Source organism: Dermacentor albipictus, unplaced genomic scaffold (assembly GCF_038994185.2).
Source record: "Dermacentor albipictus isolate Rhodes 1998 colony unplaced genomic scaffold, USDA_Dalb.pri_finalv2 scaffold_25, whole genome shotgun sequence".
NCBI lineage: Eukaryota > Metazoa > Arthropoda > Arachnida > Ixodida > Ixodidae > Dermacentor > Dermacentor albipictus.
The window spans coordinates 581,064-601,289 of NW_027225579.1; the positions used below are offsets into that span (position 1 = coordinate 581,064).

A 20,226-nucleotide genomic window follows, 5' to 3' on the forward strand; every position below is an offset into this window, starting at 1 on the left:
GCGGATTTAGCCTAGCATGCTCTACAGTCTGGCAACAAGCACGGCTTTGGGATCTTTCTGAAACAGCTTCATCGCTGCTGACACCAAACAACAACCATTGCGGCCAACCGTCGTTTCCTTTCGATCTCCATTTTCGTTTAGAGTGAAAACACCTATGACAAAGTCTTTGTTACACCGATGGCGCCATCTAGAGTGAGTAAAAACAAGCAATTATATTAACTTACGGCCACTGAGATGGCCGCCGCAACATCTTCGAGGCCATGTTCAGCCAATACAGCCACTCTAAGCCTACACGCCGAGAATTTGAGCATCGCTTTCGGAAACGGTGCCCACTTATCACGAATACATTACTGTCGAAGCTTCTGGACACAAATTTAAACCAAACACGATCCTCAGTTTGAAAGTTACGGGCCACACAGTGGACGGCGACGACTTGACAGGTTCGAGGCGGACGGCAGTCGCTTCGGGCGTAGCCGCCATCTTTATTTTTCCGGCGCGGTCGTCTACTCAGTCCGTCCGTCGTCTGGATGGGCTTCGCAGCCGGACGGGCGGCGGAATAAGCGTCCGCGGCACTGATTTGCGCGGAGCCGTCCGTCGTGTGGATACACCATAAAGGGAAGCTGGAGAGTTTTCCAGAAAAAATGAGTGAAGAGCGGGACGCAATGGTTTTCAACCCTCCGAATTCGAATATCGCATCGAAATTAAGCGAAAGAAACGCAAACAGATTTTATTTCGACGAAAAGTGCAGCCGCAGATTCGGGCAGCTCGCGCGCCTCGTTTCCGCCTGTGATTGGTCGGGCGCCTCGTGACGTCAACATTGGTTTCGTCCGGACCGGCCGCTGCCGCCACACACGAAGCACAGTGCAAGGTGGTTTGGCGCTGTGGTTTGGTGAGAGGGTAATGGTAAATTTCGAGAGCTTGCGTTTTTCTGAAGAGTTCGGCGTTGCTCCCTACACGTATACGTAGCCGGCCTCTCCAAGAAGCAAAAGATGCTGGTAGCAAGCAGTACTTTCTACGCGAACGAAAGCGAAGTGTTAGCATCACCTCGTGTTAGAAATGTTGTTTGGTGAGCACGATTTTCGCAAAGCTGTATTTAGCGATCCAGTGAGTTCGCTTGCGGGCAAACAACTGTACTGCTATGTTCCCGCATGCCTCCTTGTGGAACGTAAGGAGGGATGCGATCGTCGGCATTTGTGCGCTGCCCCAAAGCTGTCGGCAAAAACGGTTTACAAGCAGGAAAAGCTTTCCGGCTCTTGTAGCAAATGTAGTGGCCTTCATCAGCTCGCCATCCACACGCTACTCGTAACCGGAGCCGTAAAGGTGACGAATTCCGTCAGCTACGTGGGACAGCCGGTTTCTCTCTGTGCGCGAGGGAGAGCGCAGCGTCGTGGAGTGTGCCGGCTTTCAAACGCATGAAAACTTTAGACTTGCACTGCATTATTGTAGCTGCATGTTGGCTGTTTCACAACACACGTGCGAATAGAAAATTAACGGCGGTTTGCGACGAAAAAATTATGGGGTTTTACGTGCCAAAACCGCTTTCTGATTAACAGGCACGCCGTAGTGGAGGACTCCGGAAATTTCGACCACCTGGGGTTCTTAAACGTGCACGGGTGGTTTCGCATTTCGCCCCCATCGAAATGCGGCCGCCGTGGCCGGGATTCGATCCCGCGACCTCGTGCTCAGCAGCCCAACACCTTAGCCACTGAGCAACCACGGCGGGTACGGTTTGCGACGAAACCTGCGTCAAGGGTGGGAGATGAACATGCACCTTCAGTTCAGCGTGCTAACACGAAGCTAGCTAGCACTAAATCAAATTCCAGGTTTGGACGAGTTCGTGTATTCATAAGGTCTTCCAAGACCAGTTACCATCAGTCGGCCCACACCCGTCCCGTCTGGGCGCGTTCGTTGCCCCTACCTTTTCGCGCTGTGTTTAGAAATCCTGCTAGCAGAAAGCCGTACTCTCACTCTTTCACGCATTATTGATAAACACTGGTAGTAATCGGCGTCACGGAAGTGGTTAGAGCACAGCACCGTTGTTCTTGAGCGCTTGAAATTCTTTCCATTCACACCAGCCTCCCACTTAGCTGCAAGCTCCTTGTCTTGCGGGGAGTAATGGAACATCGTCGCGGCCGCTGGTGTTCGTGCAGCCGTAGGCTGCACAGAACGCCGGCGTGATCGGCCCACCAGTTCAATTGATGCTGCGCACGTCAACTACCACTCTACATACACACAATCAAAGGAATGCAGGCTCGAGCGGGGCAGAATATGACGGCACGCACGCAGAAACAAGCGTGGTCAGGCACGTTCGCGGAGACTGCGAAGGAGCGGAACACCAATGCTGACGTCACTACGCTGCGGTTTCCGGTCTCCGCTCGCATCGTCAGCGTCAGTAGCAGCGCGCGGCGCTCGATGGGGGGCGGAGCGTCAGCGCAATTTTAACCGGCGATTACGTCATTCCTAAGGGTAAAATCTCGCCTAAAATTTTACGTGCATGGTTTATAAGGTTCCCGCATCTGTATATGAACGTCTTATCGAATTCGACAGACTCTTCAGCTTCCCTTTAATGTATACTCTGTATGTCGATGACATGCAACTTAGTTTCTGCTCTTATAATATGGTTACTTGCGAGCGCCACCTCCAGCTGGGCATAAACTCTATAGTATGGTTGGCAAATGAAAATGGTTTTATATTCTGCCCAGAGAAAACTATATGCGTGCCTTTCAGTGTACACCGAGGTCCCGCACTGAACCCAACATTACACATTAAATGAAAACAAATCACACTAAGGAATGAGTACAAATTTCTTGACGTAATGTTTGACAAGAAGCTCAGCTTCAAAGTGCACATCGCGTTCAAAACAAAAATCTATTAAATCCATAAATATCATAAAGCTCCTATCCCACTGATCATGGGGTTCAGATAAAACATGTTTGCTTCGCATACGCAATGCTGTTGTCCGGTCGCACTTGGACTACGGATGTTTTGTGTTTGGCTCAGCTCGAAAGTCTGCTTTGAGGGTTCTTGACCCGCTGCATCATCTTTGACTACGGCTCTGTTCTGGCGCTTTCCGTACATCTCCCATAAAAAGCCTATATGCAGAAACAAACCAGTTGTCTTTGGAGCACAGATGGCTATTTCTTGAGAACACGTACGTAATGAGGGTTTTGCCAACGCATCGTTGTAGAATACTATTTACAAGCCTGCGCTTTAAAACACATTTTAGTAACAAACCGGCATTCATTCCTTCCTTCTTTATCAGGTACTCAATGCAGACCTATGTCATGAGATAGACGAAAAATCAGTTTTGCAGGATGAACCTTCTTTTTCATCTTGGGAAGCAAAGCAAGCGCAATGCGACTTCAGGTTAACGAGATACAGGAAACAATCTTCACCGAGAGAGGCTTTGCTAAGTGAACATTTTGATGTAGAATCAGAATATAAATTGTACACGAAATATTTTTCAGACGCATCAAAGATCAATGCTAATGTAGGTATTGCAGTCACATCAAACTATTTCGAAAAACAAATCAGACTTCTCAGTGTCGCTGCTTTGTTCACTGCAGAACTCTATGCCATCTTGTCAGCTATTGAGGACATACATCCTGAAAACAGAAAGTAACCAATCTGTCATAGTTAGTCGCTCTTTGAGCTTTCTTCAAGCTTTCGCATCTAGGGTACAATTAAGAAATAATTTACTAAGGAAAATACAAAATCAATACATGAAATGTCACATCAGAGGTTTGAACGTCACTTTCTGCTGGGTCCCTTAGTCATGCAAAAATCCCCGGTAACGAAAGAGCAGATTCATTGGCGGTGGAAACCAAAACTCTGGATCTATACGACGTGGGCCTACCTTAGCAGGATTATAAATGTACATTAAAAACTGCAGTTGTAAAACATTGGCAGAAACTGTGAGATCAGCGAGAATAATAAGCTGTATTGTATATGAAACCTGTTTTGCAAGAATGGCGCAGTTGTCGCCACAGAGAAAGATTTTACGAAGTAATTCTATGTCGTCTGAGTGGTCACACAAGGCTGACCCATAGTTGCCGAATAAAAAAGAAACCACAACCAACATGAAAACAATGGGGTGAATTTTTAAATGTGCTACACATTTTAATAACATGTCCTGGCTTAGTTAAATGGAGACAAATATATCTCACATTTTTTCACGAACAAAGAATTCCTTTTCATCCCATGCTTTTATTGAGTGCTGAGTCACTTGTGCCATATGAATATATTTTGAATTATTTGTAGGCCACCAGCACCCTATATGAATTGAAGCACATTTGAAGCTTTTTATACTCTTACTTGGCGATTTACAGCCCAACTTATCTCATATTAATAACTAATCTACTCCTGAATCATGTGCTTGGCGCATATTTGCCTACGCGGCTGCTGCTCCATTAAAATACCAAATCATCAGCAACATTTTTTGCCACTACTTTATTCAAATTTTTATTGATATGACATTGAAAGGGATGCTGGCACCTTTATTAGGCGTCGGCTACTCCTCTTTGCTGGGAAGCTGAACTGTAAGCACGAAAAACACTGAAAAACAAAGGAGACAGTCGAATCTTACGAACATTTGCACATCCATCCAACAAAATACATAAAATAATAAGGAACTCAAACGTGAATTACACACGTACAACCTGTGAGGCTTAAATAAAATTTATAGTGGGTTCAGCTACGAAGATTTATTATGATCCTAAGATTTTTGTATTTTTCAAAAAGATTTGAAAGTCCAGAAGTGCTCCTTTCTGTAGCTCCATTGTTGGCTATTGGCCAAGTATCTTTTGCTGAGTCTGGTCGACAGCTTAACAACATTAAACCAGCCTCTATAGTCTTCGCTTCACAGTATCGTGTCGTGGGCACTAGAAAAAGGAGGTATCGAACATCGTCAGCGTGGCCGCAATGGCACTGCGGACTACTAACGCATTGCATTCAGTGCAAGAATTGAGGCGTACATGTTGTGCCAAGCCACGGACGCTTATCCTAAAGTTACGAAATATCTTTCACCCGACTTTGGCAGAATGGACAGTGTTACGCATGGGTCCTTAATTAACATTTCTGAATACTTTGATTGCTGATCAAACCAGGTGTTTGTGATAAGTCGGTAGAATATTTCTGCAGCAACCGGCGAACTGCACTACAGGCAAGAAAGAAATTTAATGTTTTCGTTTTCGTGTGCATGTTTTCTTACCATCCTCCGTTGCAGTGCATGTTTCCAGGTATATTGCAGTACCCTGGTATACATTGATGCGCTTCATTGTGATTTCCTGTTTCTTGCACTGAATTTTGTGCGTTTTTTGTAGGTTTCTTAATACGAAATGTGTATTCAACGCATTTCGTTCTGTGCACTTCAGTGACGTAAAAGCAGCAGCCTTGAGAACGACTAAAAATGGCCAATTTTAGTACAAGCTTTACAGACGCCGTGAAAGACAAGGCAAAAAGGATAGCAGATAGTTCGGTGATGATAAAGAATGTTACGCTGGAAAATTTAGACGTTTTGTTTCAGCTTCATGTCCTATATGCGGAATGCGGATGCAGGCGAATTCCTACGGCCAAATCTGTCTGTATTTACGTGGACATAAGGAACAAATTTGGTATAGTGCCAGTTGCAGCGCAGCTATCATGAACATATCTGTCTTGTGTACGATTTTCTTTACTGCACAATTCTGTTTCGGTTGTTATCAGCATCCTAGTATGGTAATTGAAATCTATTCTGTTTATCTCAAAGCTCACTAATAACATTACATGAACTCGAAAAACTTCGTGAATTTGACGTTTGTTTCTTTCCGTAAAGGAGCTGTTAAGCAGCGGTCGCTATTCATGTTGCGTTGTGCGTGTCTAGAAGTTTCAGCTGTTCCTATAACTGGAAAAGCCAGATGACGAGCCTCAGCGATAACAAGAGGAGTCGACATTGCTCGGGAAACGCCGAGACACGCCCTCTTGCGAGCAAACGTTGGTGTCTTTCCTCAGAAGTTCGCGACAGACCATGCAGAGTGGGCGGCGAATAAGCTGTATTTTGCTTTATGAGTGCACTGTGAAGTTGCAGTAGTAATGCGACTGACCTTTCCCAAGTTTTCTGGAACAAGTCGGCAAAGAACATTTATAACAGAGTTGCCTTGCTTTTCAAGTTTGCTATTGTGTGAGGCCCATGATAATTATCTGTGAGAGTAACACCAAGTAATTTGTGCTGCTTCACTGTCATCAAAGTTTTTTCTTCCAAATTAAGCTGAAAATTCCTCCCTTGCTATCTAGTAAAAGGCAGTACAGCTGTCTTATCGTAAAGAGAAACACGTTTTTTTTTATTTCAAGGAGCTGTCAGTAACATCGAAGCCCTCCTGCAACGTCGATTGTGGCTAACCTACACATAAACCGGAGGTCCATATGCCGACGTCCTAATGAATAATATAGACCAACAGGAATTGTTTTCGCAGGAAAGCTACCATTGCGAAATTGAAAGAAATTGGCTAAGTGCACTGCCCTGGGCAACGCCTTGCGTGACGCTGTGATATTTACACTGCAATTAATTCCTTTGCACGAAAAGCTTCCTTTCCTTTTAATGTGAAATCTATCGTAGGGATCATTCCAGTAGACCAAGCTGTAACATGTGATTTAGTGTTAAAAGCTATCTTAATGTCTAGAACGCCATGGCTGTCATATTTTTACAGCTACGTTCACGTTCGACGCTTTTGACACTGTCTAGCAGTGCGTCTAATATGGAACGCCGCTGTCTAAACCGTGTCTTGTAATCGGATACGACCTCCGTGTTTTCACACCACCACTGAAGTCAAGTGCTCATAATGTTCTCAATTACCTTACAAATAAAGCTTGTGAGGCTTACGGGCCGGAAGGAGTCTAGACAAAGGCAGGTCTTACCAGGATTAAGGATGAAGGATTACACGTGGAGCTTTTAATGATTCCGGAAGAGCCTCCTTTACCCAGAGATAGCTAGGTAATTTTAAAAGTGCTATTCTACCTGGCGGCCCCAGTTTTTTTTTTAAACATCATATACACACGCCATCTGCGCCTGCAGCTCTATTTATACGGCATAACGCATTTGAACATTTTAACTAATCTATGGTTAACTGACGGTCAAGTTGACGATGTTCTGACAAAAACCATGCGCGAACAGGCCTACACAAATAAGATATTGACTACAAGCCTCACTATAAGTTGATAAAATTCATCAGCGATTATTTCTTCCGGTGCACTGCAAGTGGTGGCAATGACACGGACAGGATAACTCTGAGTTACTGGGCCACTCAATGAACGGGCAGTCAACCATGTTCACGGAAATGTTCTGAAAAAGATACAACGTTGTGCATTATTTACGCCAGTGTATCCCGCATAATTTCTGTAGGCAACTGCGTGAAGTTGAATGAACTTTCTCTGTCTTCTATGACCCTTAGGCACTCATATATTCACCGTTATAGGAGGTGTGTTCAAAAGGAAACCGAACTTTTGAAATTGCGCACCAACCAGCAGAGGGAGTGCACTGCGGCTACTGAGCGCCGGTAGCCGCAGGTTACAGACCAAACAAACTGCCATTTGCCGCATTTCGCTCTGACTGTTAGTTGGCGAGCGACAGCCGCTGAAGTGAGCACAGAACAAGCTGTTCTTCGGATTGGTGCCAAAGTGACAATGAAGGAATTGGAAGAACAGCGTGTGTATGTGAAGTTCTGCTACAAACTTGGAAATACTTTCACAAAGACATTTCAGTTGCTTAGCCAAGCAAACGGGGATGACTGTATGAGTCGCACGCAGTGCTATGATTGGTTCAAGCGTTTTGAACACGGAAGAATGTCGGTAGGGGACGATGGACGACCTGGACGACCTTCCACATCCACAGATGATGACCCCGTCAAGAGAGTTCGAAATGTGATTCGTGGAAATTGTCGTTTGACTTTTCGAGAAGTCGCTGACGAAGTGGGTATCAGCGTATGATCATGTCATGAAATTTTGAGTGACAAACTTGGGATGCGTCGTGTCAATGCAAACTTCGGGCCGCGTTTGTTGACTGACGAACAGAAGCAGACCCGTGTTGAAATCAGCCAGAAACGGCTCGTCGCTGCCAATGACGATTAAAGCTTTCTTAAGAACATCATAACAGACGATGAGACATGGGTTTATGGCTATGATGTTGAAACGAAAGTGCAGTCACCGCAGCTGGTGGGTGGCCAAACGTTCTCGTCCAAAAAAAGCACGCATGAGCCGGTCAAAAATGAAGGTGATGTTGGTTGTGTTTTTTGACTGCAAAGACATTGTCCATGAGGAATTTGTACCACATGGTCAGACGGTAAACAAAGAAGTTTACCAGCGAATCCTAGCACGTTTGAGAGATTTTGGGCGCAGTAAGAGGCCTGAATTGTGGGAAAATCAGGCTTGGATGTAGCATTATGAAATGCCCCGGCTCACGCATCGCTCCTTGTCCGCAGCTACTTAGCGAAGCACCACACTCCTGTTGTGTCCCACCCACCATATTCTCAGGACCTAGCGCCAGCAGACGTTTTTCTATTCCCCAGGCTGAAAAACACCGTCAAAGGACGTCGTTTCCAAACCGTAGAGAAGATCCAGGACAATGCGAGAAGAGACCTGCGCACCATTTCAGAAAGTGCGTTCCAGGAGGCTTTCCAAAAATGGAAGAAAAGATGGGAAAAGTGCATTGCCAGTAGAGGGGACTACTTTGAAGGGGACAGCACTGAAAATGTTGCACCATAAACAGTAAAGGTGTTATAGCAAAAGTTCGGTTTCTTTTTGAACACGCCAACACTTAGTCATTTTAATTTGGTCACTTAGTATTTTTTCCTCCCTTTTTTTTCATTTACTTGGATATTTATTCCGTTTCAGTAATTTTTTTTTCACGAGTACCGTTTTCTGCCGCTCCTTTCATTATCTCTTTCATGTTGAATTCCAACGGTAGATCCAGATCAAGTTTTTCTGCTCTGTATGAAGCAATCCTGTTTCGATGGCAGAATGAGAGCGTGAGTTGCGTGTTCCAGTGGCAGACCGGGACCAGCCACCGATTCCAGATCGCTCTGCGGAGCAAAATTATGTGCTCCGCCGAAATCGGCAGATTTGACCGGAAGTCCGCGTGACATAGTTCCTTCACCCGCCTCTGCTTACTGTCACGGTCGCCTGTTTCCAGTCGCGGGTAGCTATGCACTACATGGAAAACATTGACGCTACGTCGCGCCGTGCGTTTTTGTTTCTGCTCCTGGATAGTGAGAGCTCCGTCTCAGACACCATAAGTTCCAACTTCAGCGATAATTCTTCTGACATGGAAGAAAAACTAACGCACGGAATGCTTGGATGATCCAAATGGTCGTGGTGATGAGACCTACCCGATCCACCTCTATTCTAGCGCGCTCTCACTTAACTAAGTGCCCACGCGAGAGCGCACGCATTGCATTCGCAGATTTGGCGAGAGCGATCTCAGTCTGAGCAACGCGCTCCGTTCGTGATCCGGCCGAGCGCTCGCGATGTGCCATTGGAATTAAATATCAGAGAGACGATAGCCAACCCACCTCCAGCGAAGTAAATAATAGGGGGGGTGCTGTGCACACCGCCGTTGACACGCCGGCTAACACACGGCCGTGTAACCGACCGTGTGCATAGCACCGCTTTATTCTCAATTCTACACGCTCGCCGCTAACACACCTTCGGTTGTTGCCTAACTTACCCGCAAGCGAACACGCAGCCACAAATCAAGCATGTACAAAAATAAGTTATTCCACGTTTTTCTGAAAACGCAGCGCAGGTAACATAATGCTCGTAAAGTAGGTGAACGCAAGATTATTTTATTGCATTCTTTGGGAACTTGGTGCACTTACAGGAGACTATCTGCCAACATAACTGCGCCCCCCCCCCCCCCCCTCAACTTGGGCTACTAAGTTAGAAGCGAAACTTCTTACCCGGCACCATTTTTACGCTGGGTAGCCCATGGTCTAATGGGCACAACATCGGGCTGCTTGTGCTGAGGGAACAGGGTTTTAAGACAACCATCTTGGGCAGGCACGTACCCAGGATTTTTTTTCGGGGGGGGGGGGGCACCACCACCACCACCACCACCACCACCACCACCACCACCGCCATCATCATCATCATAATTATCATCAGCAGCAGCCTGTTTTATGTCCACTGCAGGACGAAGGCCTCTCCCTGCGACCTCCAATTACCCCTGTCCTGCCGCCAACCGATTCCAACTAGCACCCGCGAATTTCCGAATTTCATCGCACCATCTATAGTTTTCTGCCGTCTTCTACTGCGCTTCCCTTCTCTCGGTACCCATTCTGTAACCCTAATGGTCCAACGTTATCTAACCGGCGCATTACATGACCTGCCCAGCTACATTTTTTCCTCTTGATGTCTATTAGAATATCGTCTATACCCGTTCGCTCTCTGATCCAAACCGCTCTCTTTGTCTCTCTTAACGTTATGCCTAGCAATCTTCGTTCGATCGCTCTTTGCGCGGTTCTTAACTTGATCTCAAGTCTCTGCCCCATATGTCAGCACTGGCAAAATGCACTGAGTGCACACCTTACTTTTCAATAATAATGGTAAGCTTTCAGTCAGGAGCTGGCAATGTCTGCCGTATGCGATACAACCTATTTTTATTTTTATTTGAATTTCCTTCTCATAATCAGGGTTCCCTGCGATTAATTGACCTAGGTAAACGAACTCCTTCACAGTCTCTAGTGGCCGACTGGCGATCCTGATGTCTTGTTCCTTGGCCCGACTATTTATCATTATCTTCACCTTCTGCATATTAATATTCAACCCCGCTCTTACACTCTCTCAGTTAAGGTCTCCACTCATTTGTTGTAACTCGTCTGCATTGTTATTGAATAGAACAATGTCATCGGCAAATCGAAGGTTGCTGAGATATTTGCCGTCGATCTTTACTCCTAAGCTTTCCCAGTTTAATAGCTTGAATTCTTCTAAGCACGCAGTGAACAGCTTTGGAGAAATTGTGTCACCCTGCATGACCCCTTTCTCTATAGGTATCTCCCTGCTTTTCTTGTGTAGAATTAAGGTAGCTGTAGAACCTCTGTAGATATTCTTACGCGAAGGAGGAGTCAGTAAGACGAGAAACTATTTACAGATTATATTTACAACAACAGTTGCAGCGCTTACCGGTTAGATTCACAGCGCGAGCCCAGTTCGTTCTTCCTCCTCTTTTCTGGAGTGATGGCGCCCACGCGCCTCGTTCAAACAAACAAATACCACACGCATGTAGCAACATTTTCCAAGCTTTTTACGTGAGCGTTCTGTACTCCTTGATTACGTAGTGCCTCTATGACTGCTGGTATCTCTACTGAATCAAATGCCTTTTCGTAATGTATATAAGCCACGTAGAGAGGCTCATTGTACTCTGCGGATTTCGCGATAACTTGAGTGATGACATGGATGTGATCCATTGTAAAGTATCTCTTCCTGAAGCCAGCCTGTTCCATTGGTTGACAAAATCCAGTGTTGCCCTTATTCTATTGGGGATTATTTTGGTAAATATTTTATATATAACTGGGAGCAAGCTAATGGTCCTATAATTTTTCAATTCTTTAACGTCTCCTTTTTTGTGGAGTAGTATAATGTCTGCATTCTTCCAGTTTTCTGGAACGCTTGCAATCGATAGGCACTTCGTATAAAGAGCCGCCAGTTTTCCAAGCATTATGTCTCCTCCATCTTTGATTAAATCGACTTTTATTACACCTTCTCCTCCCGCGCTCTTCATCGTTTCATTTCTTGTAGGGCCATTCTGACCTCATCGCTAGTTATAGGAGAGTTTCTGTATCCTGTTCATTACTGTTTCTAAGGGAGGTATCGTGACTCCTCTGAGTACTGTATACAGGTCAGCTTAGAATTTTTCCGCTTTTTTTACTATATCTTCGAGATTGCTGATGACATTATCTTTTAGTGTATACATCATGGTTTGTCCCAAGCCAGGTTTCTTTTTTACTGATTTCAGGCTGCGTTCATTTTTTACAGCTTCTTCAGTCTTTCTCATGTTATAGTTTCGAATATCAGTTATTTTCGCCTTGTTGGTCAGTTTTGACAGTTCCGCGAATTGCGTAACGCTGTGTGGCCGCCAGTCCCACACAACCGCGTAGAGCGCACGACTCAGCGATTCTAGATGTACTGCGCTCACCGCGAAAGGTTAGAAAAACACCCACATAAGCACAGCAGAGAAGTGGCTACGTGAGGCGGTTCGACCGATAACTTTTTTTATCGATAACTTCCTTTTTAAATAAAAAGATGTAGATCCATAAATATTCTCATAAACAACGGTTAACTTTTTTTATTATTCACTTTTCCTTGCAGTTTGGTTGTTGCCTTCGCTCTCTCCTTTAGTAGATCGCTTAATTTCTCAACTCCTTGCGATTTTTGTTTCCAGTTGCCAATTTTGCACGAAAAGTGCTATACAATTTAGGGAAAAACAGACGAGGTAACGGGCGACAGTCATCTTGCTTATGGGTTTAAGGGTTATTGAAGGGTTTCATGACGGACGCACTTTAACATTATTTTATTTCCCACCTTATCTAACCCATATCACGTGTATATGGTTGCGGGCATCTGCCAGCCTCGCGGCGAGCCGTAACTCAAGGAAATAATGAAACAAAAGGATAAGTTAAACGCAATTGGCGTTTTCTCCGGCCGCAACTCGTTCCACGAGAGTACAGACCAGCTCAGTAACAGCCGCATCCCTTTCCTGGTACCAGGATCAGCCTAAACAAAGAAGGTTGAACTAACAAAAGCAACAGCTGTGCGCGTGACGGTTGAATAGATGGTGACAACTGAACGCATCTCGGTTTAATCGCACGGGTGCGGAATCTATGAGAAAACTGTCCTTCACATTACAAGAGATTCCGATAACTACCGCCATCTAAAAGGAGTGAAAAAGGCAGCATAATGCTGACCGATTAATAGCTGCCAAGTCTCAACATTGATCTGGCGGCGCTTTAGGAATGTATGAGGAGTGGTGGCGTGGGTGGGGAGGGGGGGGGGGGGTATGCCACTTGATGCCTGATCTTGGGTTAATGGGCGTGTGTAACTGGGTACGTGACGTTCTTCAATGAATTTCTTTGACGCCTACTTGAGTAACCTCGTATGTGCCACTGAGTATGTGCCGATCTGCAATGAGAAACAAAAATAATTTATCCGATGCTGGGCGAAATCTATAACCCACGTCGTTTAATGCTTAGACAATCGTGCCCGAATATATTTGCACACACACGCCTGGCGGGAATTCGCGGCGGCGTCACTAGATGCCACTGTCTGCCTGTTCAGTCGCAGGAAGCGCGAGAGGAATTTGCTGGATACATGGCATCATACATAACGCACCTCTGTGGCGGCAATATGGCGTGTCCTATATTGATTCAATGCTAATCGCATTAACTTCTACATTCATCGCACGATGGGTTCTGGCGGATCTTTTATACGGAATTACTAATTAAAGAGAAGTCGCTTCGTGTGATGACACGTATCGCTGTAACAGCAAATTCTTCATGGCTGGGCACTCCAGTCATAATTTGACGAACTGGTAATAAGAAAATTCCTTCCTAACCATTCAGTTGTTATTCAGTGAACAGTATATGCGCAATCGCTACTTTTTCATAACATGCATCCGAGATGATTAGTTTTGCTTATTACTCACATCCAGGAAATAAACGTCTGTGGCCCAATTCACAACAGGGCTGTCTGTAAATTTCTTCGCTAAACAATGCGCCAAGCGTGTCGGGAGCCGTGCTCTCTTTCCCCTCATTTTGCCCCTCGTTGTGTGACGCTCTTCGGACACTCGCTTCCTGATGATGCAGGCTGGTGTTGCCCCTGGCGTTCGTGGCAGCCTGCTTCTCGCTGCTGCCGCTGTTTGTTACGGGACCCACGACCAGCCTTGTCTACGACGTGTTTTACGACAACGTGCGCAGCCACTGGTGGGCGTTCCTGCTCAACGTCCGGAACTTCTACCCTGTGTTGTCTTACGTACGTATAATCAAATCCAGGCCATACATAGACGACATTAATTGCCGTGTCCAAGGTAACAAATGTTAAACGTACACACGCAAGAAAAATGAAAATGGCAGAGGGTGCACTGCAGCTATCGCAAGTGTGCTCCTAAATTTGAAGACTCTAAAGTTATGCTCAAATATAGAAATGAATACGTGCGTCCTATGGTCGAGGCGTGTCATGTAAGTAAAATATATAGCGCGTGCATACAGTCACGCCTCGATTAGCTTAGATAGAGAAATTATTAGGTACCGGTATTTGTCGAGACGGCATACTCGCCTCCGTGACTTAAGGATTGTCACTGCGGTCTCACGAGCAGATATTTTTTGCTTGTTGCTTCTTTTACGCCTTCTGTGCGATCTTGCAGTTGATAGCCAACGTTTGTGCTCACTCTAAAAATGTTACTGAACACCTCTGCCATACCAATATATACAGACATTCCTTGTCTCCTCATAAGATTACCGACTGGAATAATTTGCCATCCGAGGTTCTCGAAAGCGCCGATCTGAAATCGTTAGTTCGCGCGTTGCCTACACTGTCTTTCTGGCAATTTGATTCATTTTAGCAGCGTACTTTGTTCTGGCCCCCGTGCACTCATAGTGACTGCTTTAATTCCTATTGAACTTGTAGTCGCTTTTGTAATTAAATATGGTGGCGTGCACGTACTTATGTTATTGCCCTTGACTTTATTAGCATTGTGGGTGGCATCTGGTGTCTCTTTTGTCTGGAAGGATAACTGACGAAGTTATTTTACTTCTTACTATACATTATGTTTTTGTACGGTATGCGTATCTCTTCGGCCATAATTTTACATTGCATAAGTGGTTGTTGCTACTACTGTGGTGCCTATGTGGTGTTAGTTGATATTGCCGCAGTATTATATACCTTTGTTCTGATTTCTGTATCATTAGGGCTCTCACTCTGCACAATTAATACTTCTTTTACTACGTTAAGATCAGCTCTACATTTTATTCTATTTCTTTTCACTTCTGTGTTTTCTGTGTTTTGTTAATTCCAATGTATCGCTCACACCTGCCAAAAGCCTGGCATTCGGACTGGCAGTGTATTCTTCAATATATAAATAAATAAAATAAATAAATAATTCTAAAGTTTTAGAGACTGGTAGAATATAAAAATGCTATACGAGATGTGAAAAGTAAACAACGCTAAACAAGGAGAGGGGGTTAGGCATAATATACAATATGGTACAAGTAATGTAAAATACAAACAAACAATACAACTGCATCAGGGCAAATCATCTCTGTTCAATTCGGTGGAGAGTGGCAACAGTGTTGAATGTAGGACAGTTGGTCTCGTAAATGAAGGCCGGAGATGAGCGGAAGGTTTTACATAAGGTTACCATTGCACATCTCTTACAGAAATTAGATTCTAGCGAGTTTTCTGCGACATAGTAAAGCTGGTTTGTTATTGGTTTTCATGCCTGAAAGCCAAGTTGGCGGCAGTTACAACGTATAAATTCTAATGACAACCCTTCGTCGCTTTCGTTGTGTCAAATCCACATTGTCGGCAGGTTGCCTTCTGCAACAAGTCCATGATATTCATAAAAGCATTGGTAAAAGGTTATGCGTGGAGTTTTCACGTTTGACTTTTTCGCTTAGTTTATTTGCCACATAGATGCAAGATGATGTGATCGAAATCTATATAAGAGATTTCTCTACAGTAACCCAGAAGCTCTTCAACTACGTTTGGAAAGTCTTGCAAAAGCTATTGCAAATTACAAAATATGTTCCACTCCGCCATTTCTATTGGGAGGGGTGGGGACATCGCGTTGGAGGAATGAGACACCTAACACATGGCGCTAAGAATTTGTCTGCTCTAAGTTTTACACGGGAAGATCGACACTGTACAGAAAGGCCTTAGTCTTTCGGTTCCTCCTGTCACATGTGTCTCTGGCAGTTTTGACGCGATTTAATCACTTCCCACTGCACCATGCACATGCAGCGGCGTTGTCAAAAACGAATAATATCGATATTTCTCTTGTTCCTTTCATGACCATTACAACTACATCCACCTCATATCTACTTTCGACTTTTTCTTTATGACAGACGATAGATCTCATCCTGAAACATTGCACAACTGCAGCCATTACGAAAGAAATAATTATGGAGATCCAAGGCGCACCTTTGAACCTATGTGAAGCGAAGGTTTTGCGAAGCGGTTAATGAATTGGTATAAGTTTGCCCATTTCATTCCTGCGTCTTTGTCGTAAAGGAAACTGTCGCGCGCGCATGGGGTCTCACTCACCCGTGCAATGCAATGTAACACCTTTTATATGTATTGCTTAGAATTACTTCATTTTATTGTGATAACAATCGCTTGGTCATTCCAGGCAAATACCCTTCCCCCGCCCCCCTAATATAAAGGTACCGTTCAAGTTTCGGTTCCGTATAAAGTGTAAGTGCGATCGTATGTTGTAGGTGCGAGGGAAAGTGTGCGAGAGTGAGCCGAGAATGATGGTGGCTTGATGCACGCCGTCTTCTCGCGCGTGCAAAGGGGGGAAGGGGAGGTGAGCTGGCGTCCCCTCGGCGAGGCCGCGCGCCCCCACCTCGGAGGCCATGTACCGCAAGTGATTGGGCGTGCCGAGATGGGTGATGGCTTCGTGTGCGCTGTGTTCTCGCGCTACTAGTTCGCGTTGCAGCGCGAGGCAGCGTGACGGGGAATCTCGCTCGCCGCTGCCGACGCTATCTATCGCGCCAGCGTTGTGACAGCGAGTGTTCGCGTTCACCGAGCTGTTCATGTTTGCCTGTGCGCGCGTAACAACGTGCTTGTTAATTAAATTAATAAGCCAATCTATACCTGCAGTTTACACGGCTCACAAAACTACGAACCTTGCTTCGTGTAGTTTTCTAATACTTGCTATCGCTATCAATGTCTCACCGTGCGCGCGAAACTGCCACACTTTTCTTATGTATTTTAAGTGTACCGCTGGCTTCTTGGCTAGTCCCCAATTGTCGATGTGTGCCAGAGTATGGAAATTATCGTCATCAACAACACGAGGCAATTATCTCGGAGAGGTAGTTGGCGTTTGCACGATAGAAGTGTACGTACAGTTGGGGCCAAATGGTTCGACAAGTAGGCATAGAAAGGTCAGAAGTGATTGCTTCAATAAAGAAATGGTAACTCGCGATGACGTACGTGTATTCTTTCTTTTCCAATGAATATATTTAGGTATCATTGATTTTATCAGTGAGTAATTTCGTAGAAGACAAGGCAAGCAGTTTGGACATCTACAAGGGTGGTAAACATGGTAGCACTGTCCTGCGTGCAAGCTATTCGGCAAGAAAGCAGCAGCAGCAGCGCCTAGCCATTAGCCACAGTCACGAAAGTAGTAACAACAAAACAGCCGGTTAATTTTTGCAGTCGAACAGGGGATGTTAACTTTCCCGCGCAGATCTCCACAATGAAAGGCCACTGAAAACTATATGCATGGTGGCACTTTTTATGACGTATTTTGACGGCCGGCGTCAGCTCTCACGCTTTAATCCGAGTTAGTTGTTAACGCGACATCTCTGAACGCCCGTCTCGTTTTACGCGCTCATGCTCCCCACTTTCACACGCACGTGCAAACAAAAGATTGTTAAAGTTGGCCGTTCGGATGTCAACGAGAACGGTGTTCTGTTGTAGAAGGAGTGAAGAGAAAAGCAGAAGGCAGGGAGGTTAACCAGAATAACGTCTGGTTGGCTACCCTACACGGGGGGAATAGGAAAGGGGAGAACAAAGATGAGAGGGAGAGAGAGGAGGGAAGGAAACAAGGAAATTAGCGGTGAGTTCGCTGACGTCTGTAGTAAAAAGTTTGGAATGTTGTTTGCAGGCCATTGCGATTTACTGGCATGAGCCTGGTGTTTGAGGAATAGTGACGGATAGAAAAACCGGACGAGACAGGTGGCAATGAGAATTCCGCGAGAAGTTCGAAGGCGGCTTGTGGGCTTTTATGAGTCCGTCTTTTTCGAAGCTTCCGAGCCTTTTTTGGTCACCTAGTGGTGTAAATTTGATATCATCGGATCCGTGAAGAAGAGAAGATTCAGCGGATACCTGATTTTGAGGTGGGCCACCCCTTTTTTGGACTTCATTGGAACTTTTGTGCTCATGCCACGCTGGCCGAGAGCTAGCGTCTGGTAGACCTAGCGCGGCATGGCAGCAATGCACGTTGAAGGGGACATGCTCCCGGCGGAGGACTTTACTGAAGACCTGGGATGGCGGACAGTGTTCAACCGAAAATCTAGAACTACGACGAGGCATGGATTGGGTGATGGCGGTTCGTCAAGTGAGATGCCTGAACGACGGGGCGCAGGTGAACGGCGCGGAGGCTCGGCGATCAAGAATCGCATTGTGAAGGCGTCGCGCATGCCACCGATGCCACAAGAACACATCAAAATAGTCATTCGCCCACGGGGTGGACTGAATTTGGAGAAAGTTAGCTCTACAGCGGTGGGCAAGGCAATCGTAGAGGCGGCAGGCCTCGGTATTGAACAGGTTCGGGAAGATGTTATTTGCCCGAACTTTATGCAAAATATCTTGGTGGCTAGTACGCCAGAAAGGAGCAACGCTGAACGATATGTGAGACTCAAGTCAATCAGAGTGGCAGACAAGGATTTTGAAGTCAGTGCGTACGAGACGGCCCCACACACTACGTGTAAGGGGGTCATTCGCAATGTAGACATTATGGATGGCCCCGCGACACTTGAGCGGAACATTGTTAACGATCGCAATCCGCTGGCTATGGCGGTCAAACGAATCAAAAACACAGGATCCGTCATCATTGTTTTCGACGGGTTAAAGGTGCCCAATTTCGTCAGATATGGGCCAACTCTGGTACGGTGCTTCCTGTATCGAAAGCAGTTGGATGTATGTTATGTGTGTGGCAAGCTTGGACATCGGGCGGATGTCTGCCCAGCGCCCGATTGTTTTGAATGCCGAGGATGCGGGGCTCGGAACCCTGAAGAGGATCACAACTGTGTGCCTTGTTGCAAGCTTTGTGGCGGACGACACCTGACCGCGGATAAACAATGTAGACAACGATACCAGCTTCCCTACGTCGTGCGTGTTCGACGACAGGAGAGAGCCAGGGCGGAGCTAACGGCGGAACAGGAGGCAGCCGAGATGGTGCAGCTGGTGAGCGCCCGCCAACGCTCTAAGGGACGCTCGCGCTCTAGGAGCCGCTCCAGGTCGAGGCAGCGGCCATCTTCTGGGACTCGTACGACCAGGAGCCGATCCGTTTCTATGGAGGCGCGGGTGCGCTTTCCTGCAGCTGGTGGCGGCGGCGGCGCAGCTGGGAGCCAGACCACCTGGGCTGACAAGGTCAAGGGTGGCATCAGCGCCGGCCGAGCGCGCGAGCAGCGCCAGGAGCATGTGGATGGTAATAAGGATAGGGATAGGATTGCGCAATTGGAGAGAGAGAATCGTAGTTTAAAAGCAGCCATTGACGGGCTTATCAAAGAGATAGCTGAACTTAGGAACGGCTTACCTTCCGGTAACAGCGATAGCTTAAGACAGACTAGGAAACATGATGACTCGGTTGAGGTACCCAGGTCTGTGGAGGTCGCGGAACAGAACATGGCGGACGAAGAGACGCCTGCTCCGAAAAAGAGGGCCTTATCCTCGACCGTACGGATTCAGGGCAAAGTCGGTTCCGAGCTTAAAGCAATGATGGCGACATTGCAAGAAAGTGTAAATCAGATCATTAGTAGACTGGAGCGGATAGAAGAACAGGAAAGTATCACGGATCAGAGATTAGGCAAAATTGAAATATATCTAAACGAGACAGTGGTCCCTGTTATGGAGCGGGAGTGCACTCGGCCGCTAGCCCAGCAGGGTAAGTCGCCGAGTGGACTTGAGCTCAGAACTAGTTCACCAAATTTCCGTGGTCAAGATGGCTCTATTAAATAGTTCATTTAGTATTTGGCAGTGGAATTGTAGGGGGTTCAATCATAAGAAGGCGTCTCTGCAGCAGTTTGTTAGAACGCATGGTGTCAAGCCTCAAGTTATCATGTTACAGGAAACACTGACGTCTAACGTGACATTAACGAATTTCAAAACGGAAGTTAAGGATAATGAACAGGGCAGAGGACTCGCTACTCTCATTAATAGGAGGTTGGCGTATATTAGACATGATCTTCACATGGCAGATTGCAAGATTGAATATATTATGGTGGAAGTAATCTTAGGTCGGCAAAGGTCATGTCAGAGGAG

The 20,226-nt window shown here is 45.9% G+C and overlaps 1 protein-coding gene across 1 annotated transcript in view; it reads left to right on the forward strand.

Annotated features, from left to right (window-relative positions):
* Positions 1–20,226, forward strand: part of LOC135914823 (nose resistant to fluoxetine protein 6-like) — a 97,515-nt gene that overhangs the window by 7,246 nt on the left and 70,043 nt on the right. Inside the window, exon 2 of the mRNA XM_065447749.2 lies at positions 13,827–13,992. Coding sequence (XP_065303821.1) covers positions 13,827–13,992 — 166 coding nt within the window. The remainder of the gene's footprint in view (positions 1–13,826; positions 13,993–20,226) is intronic.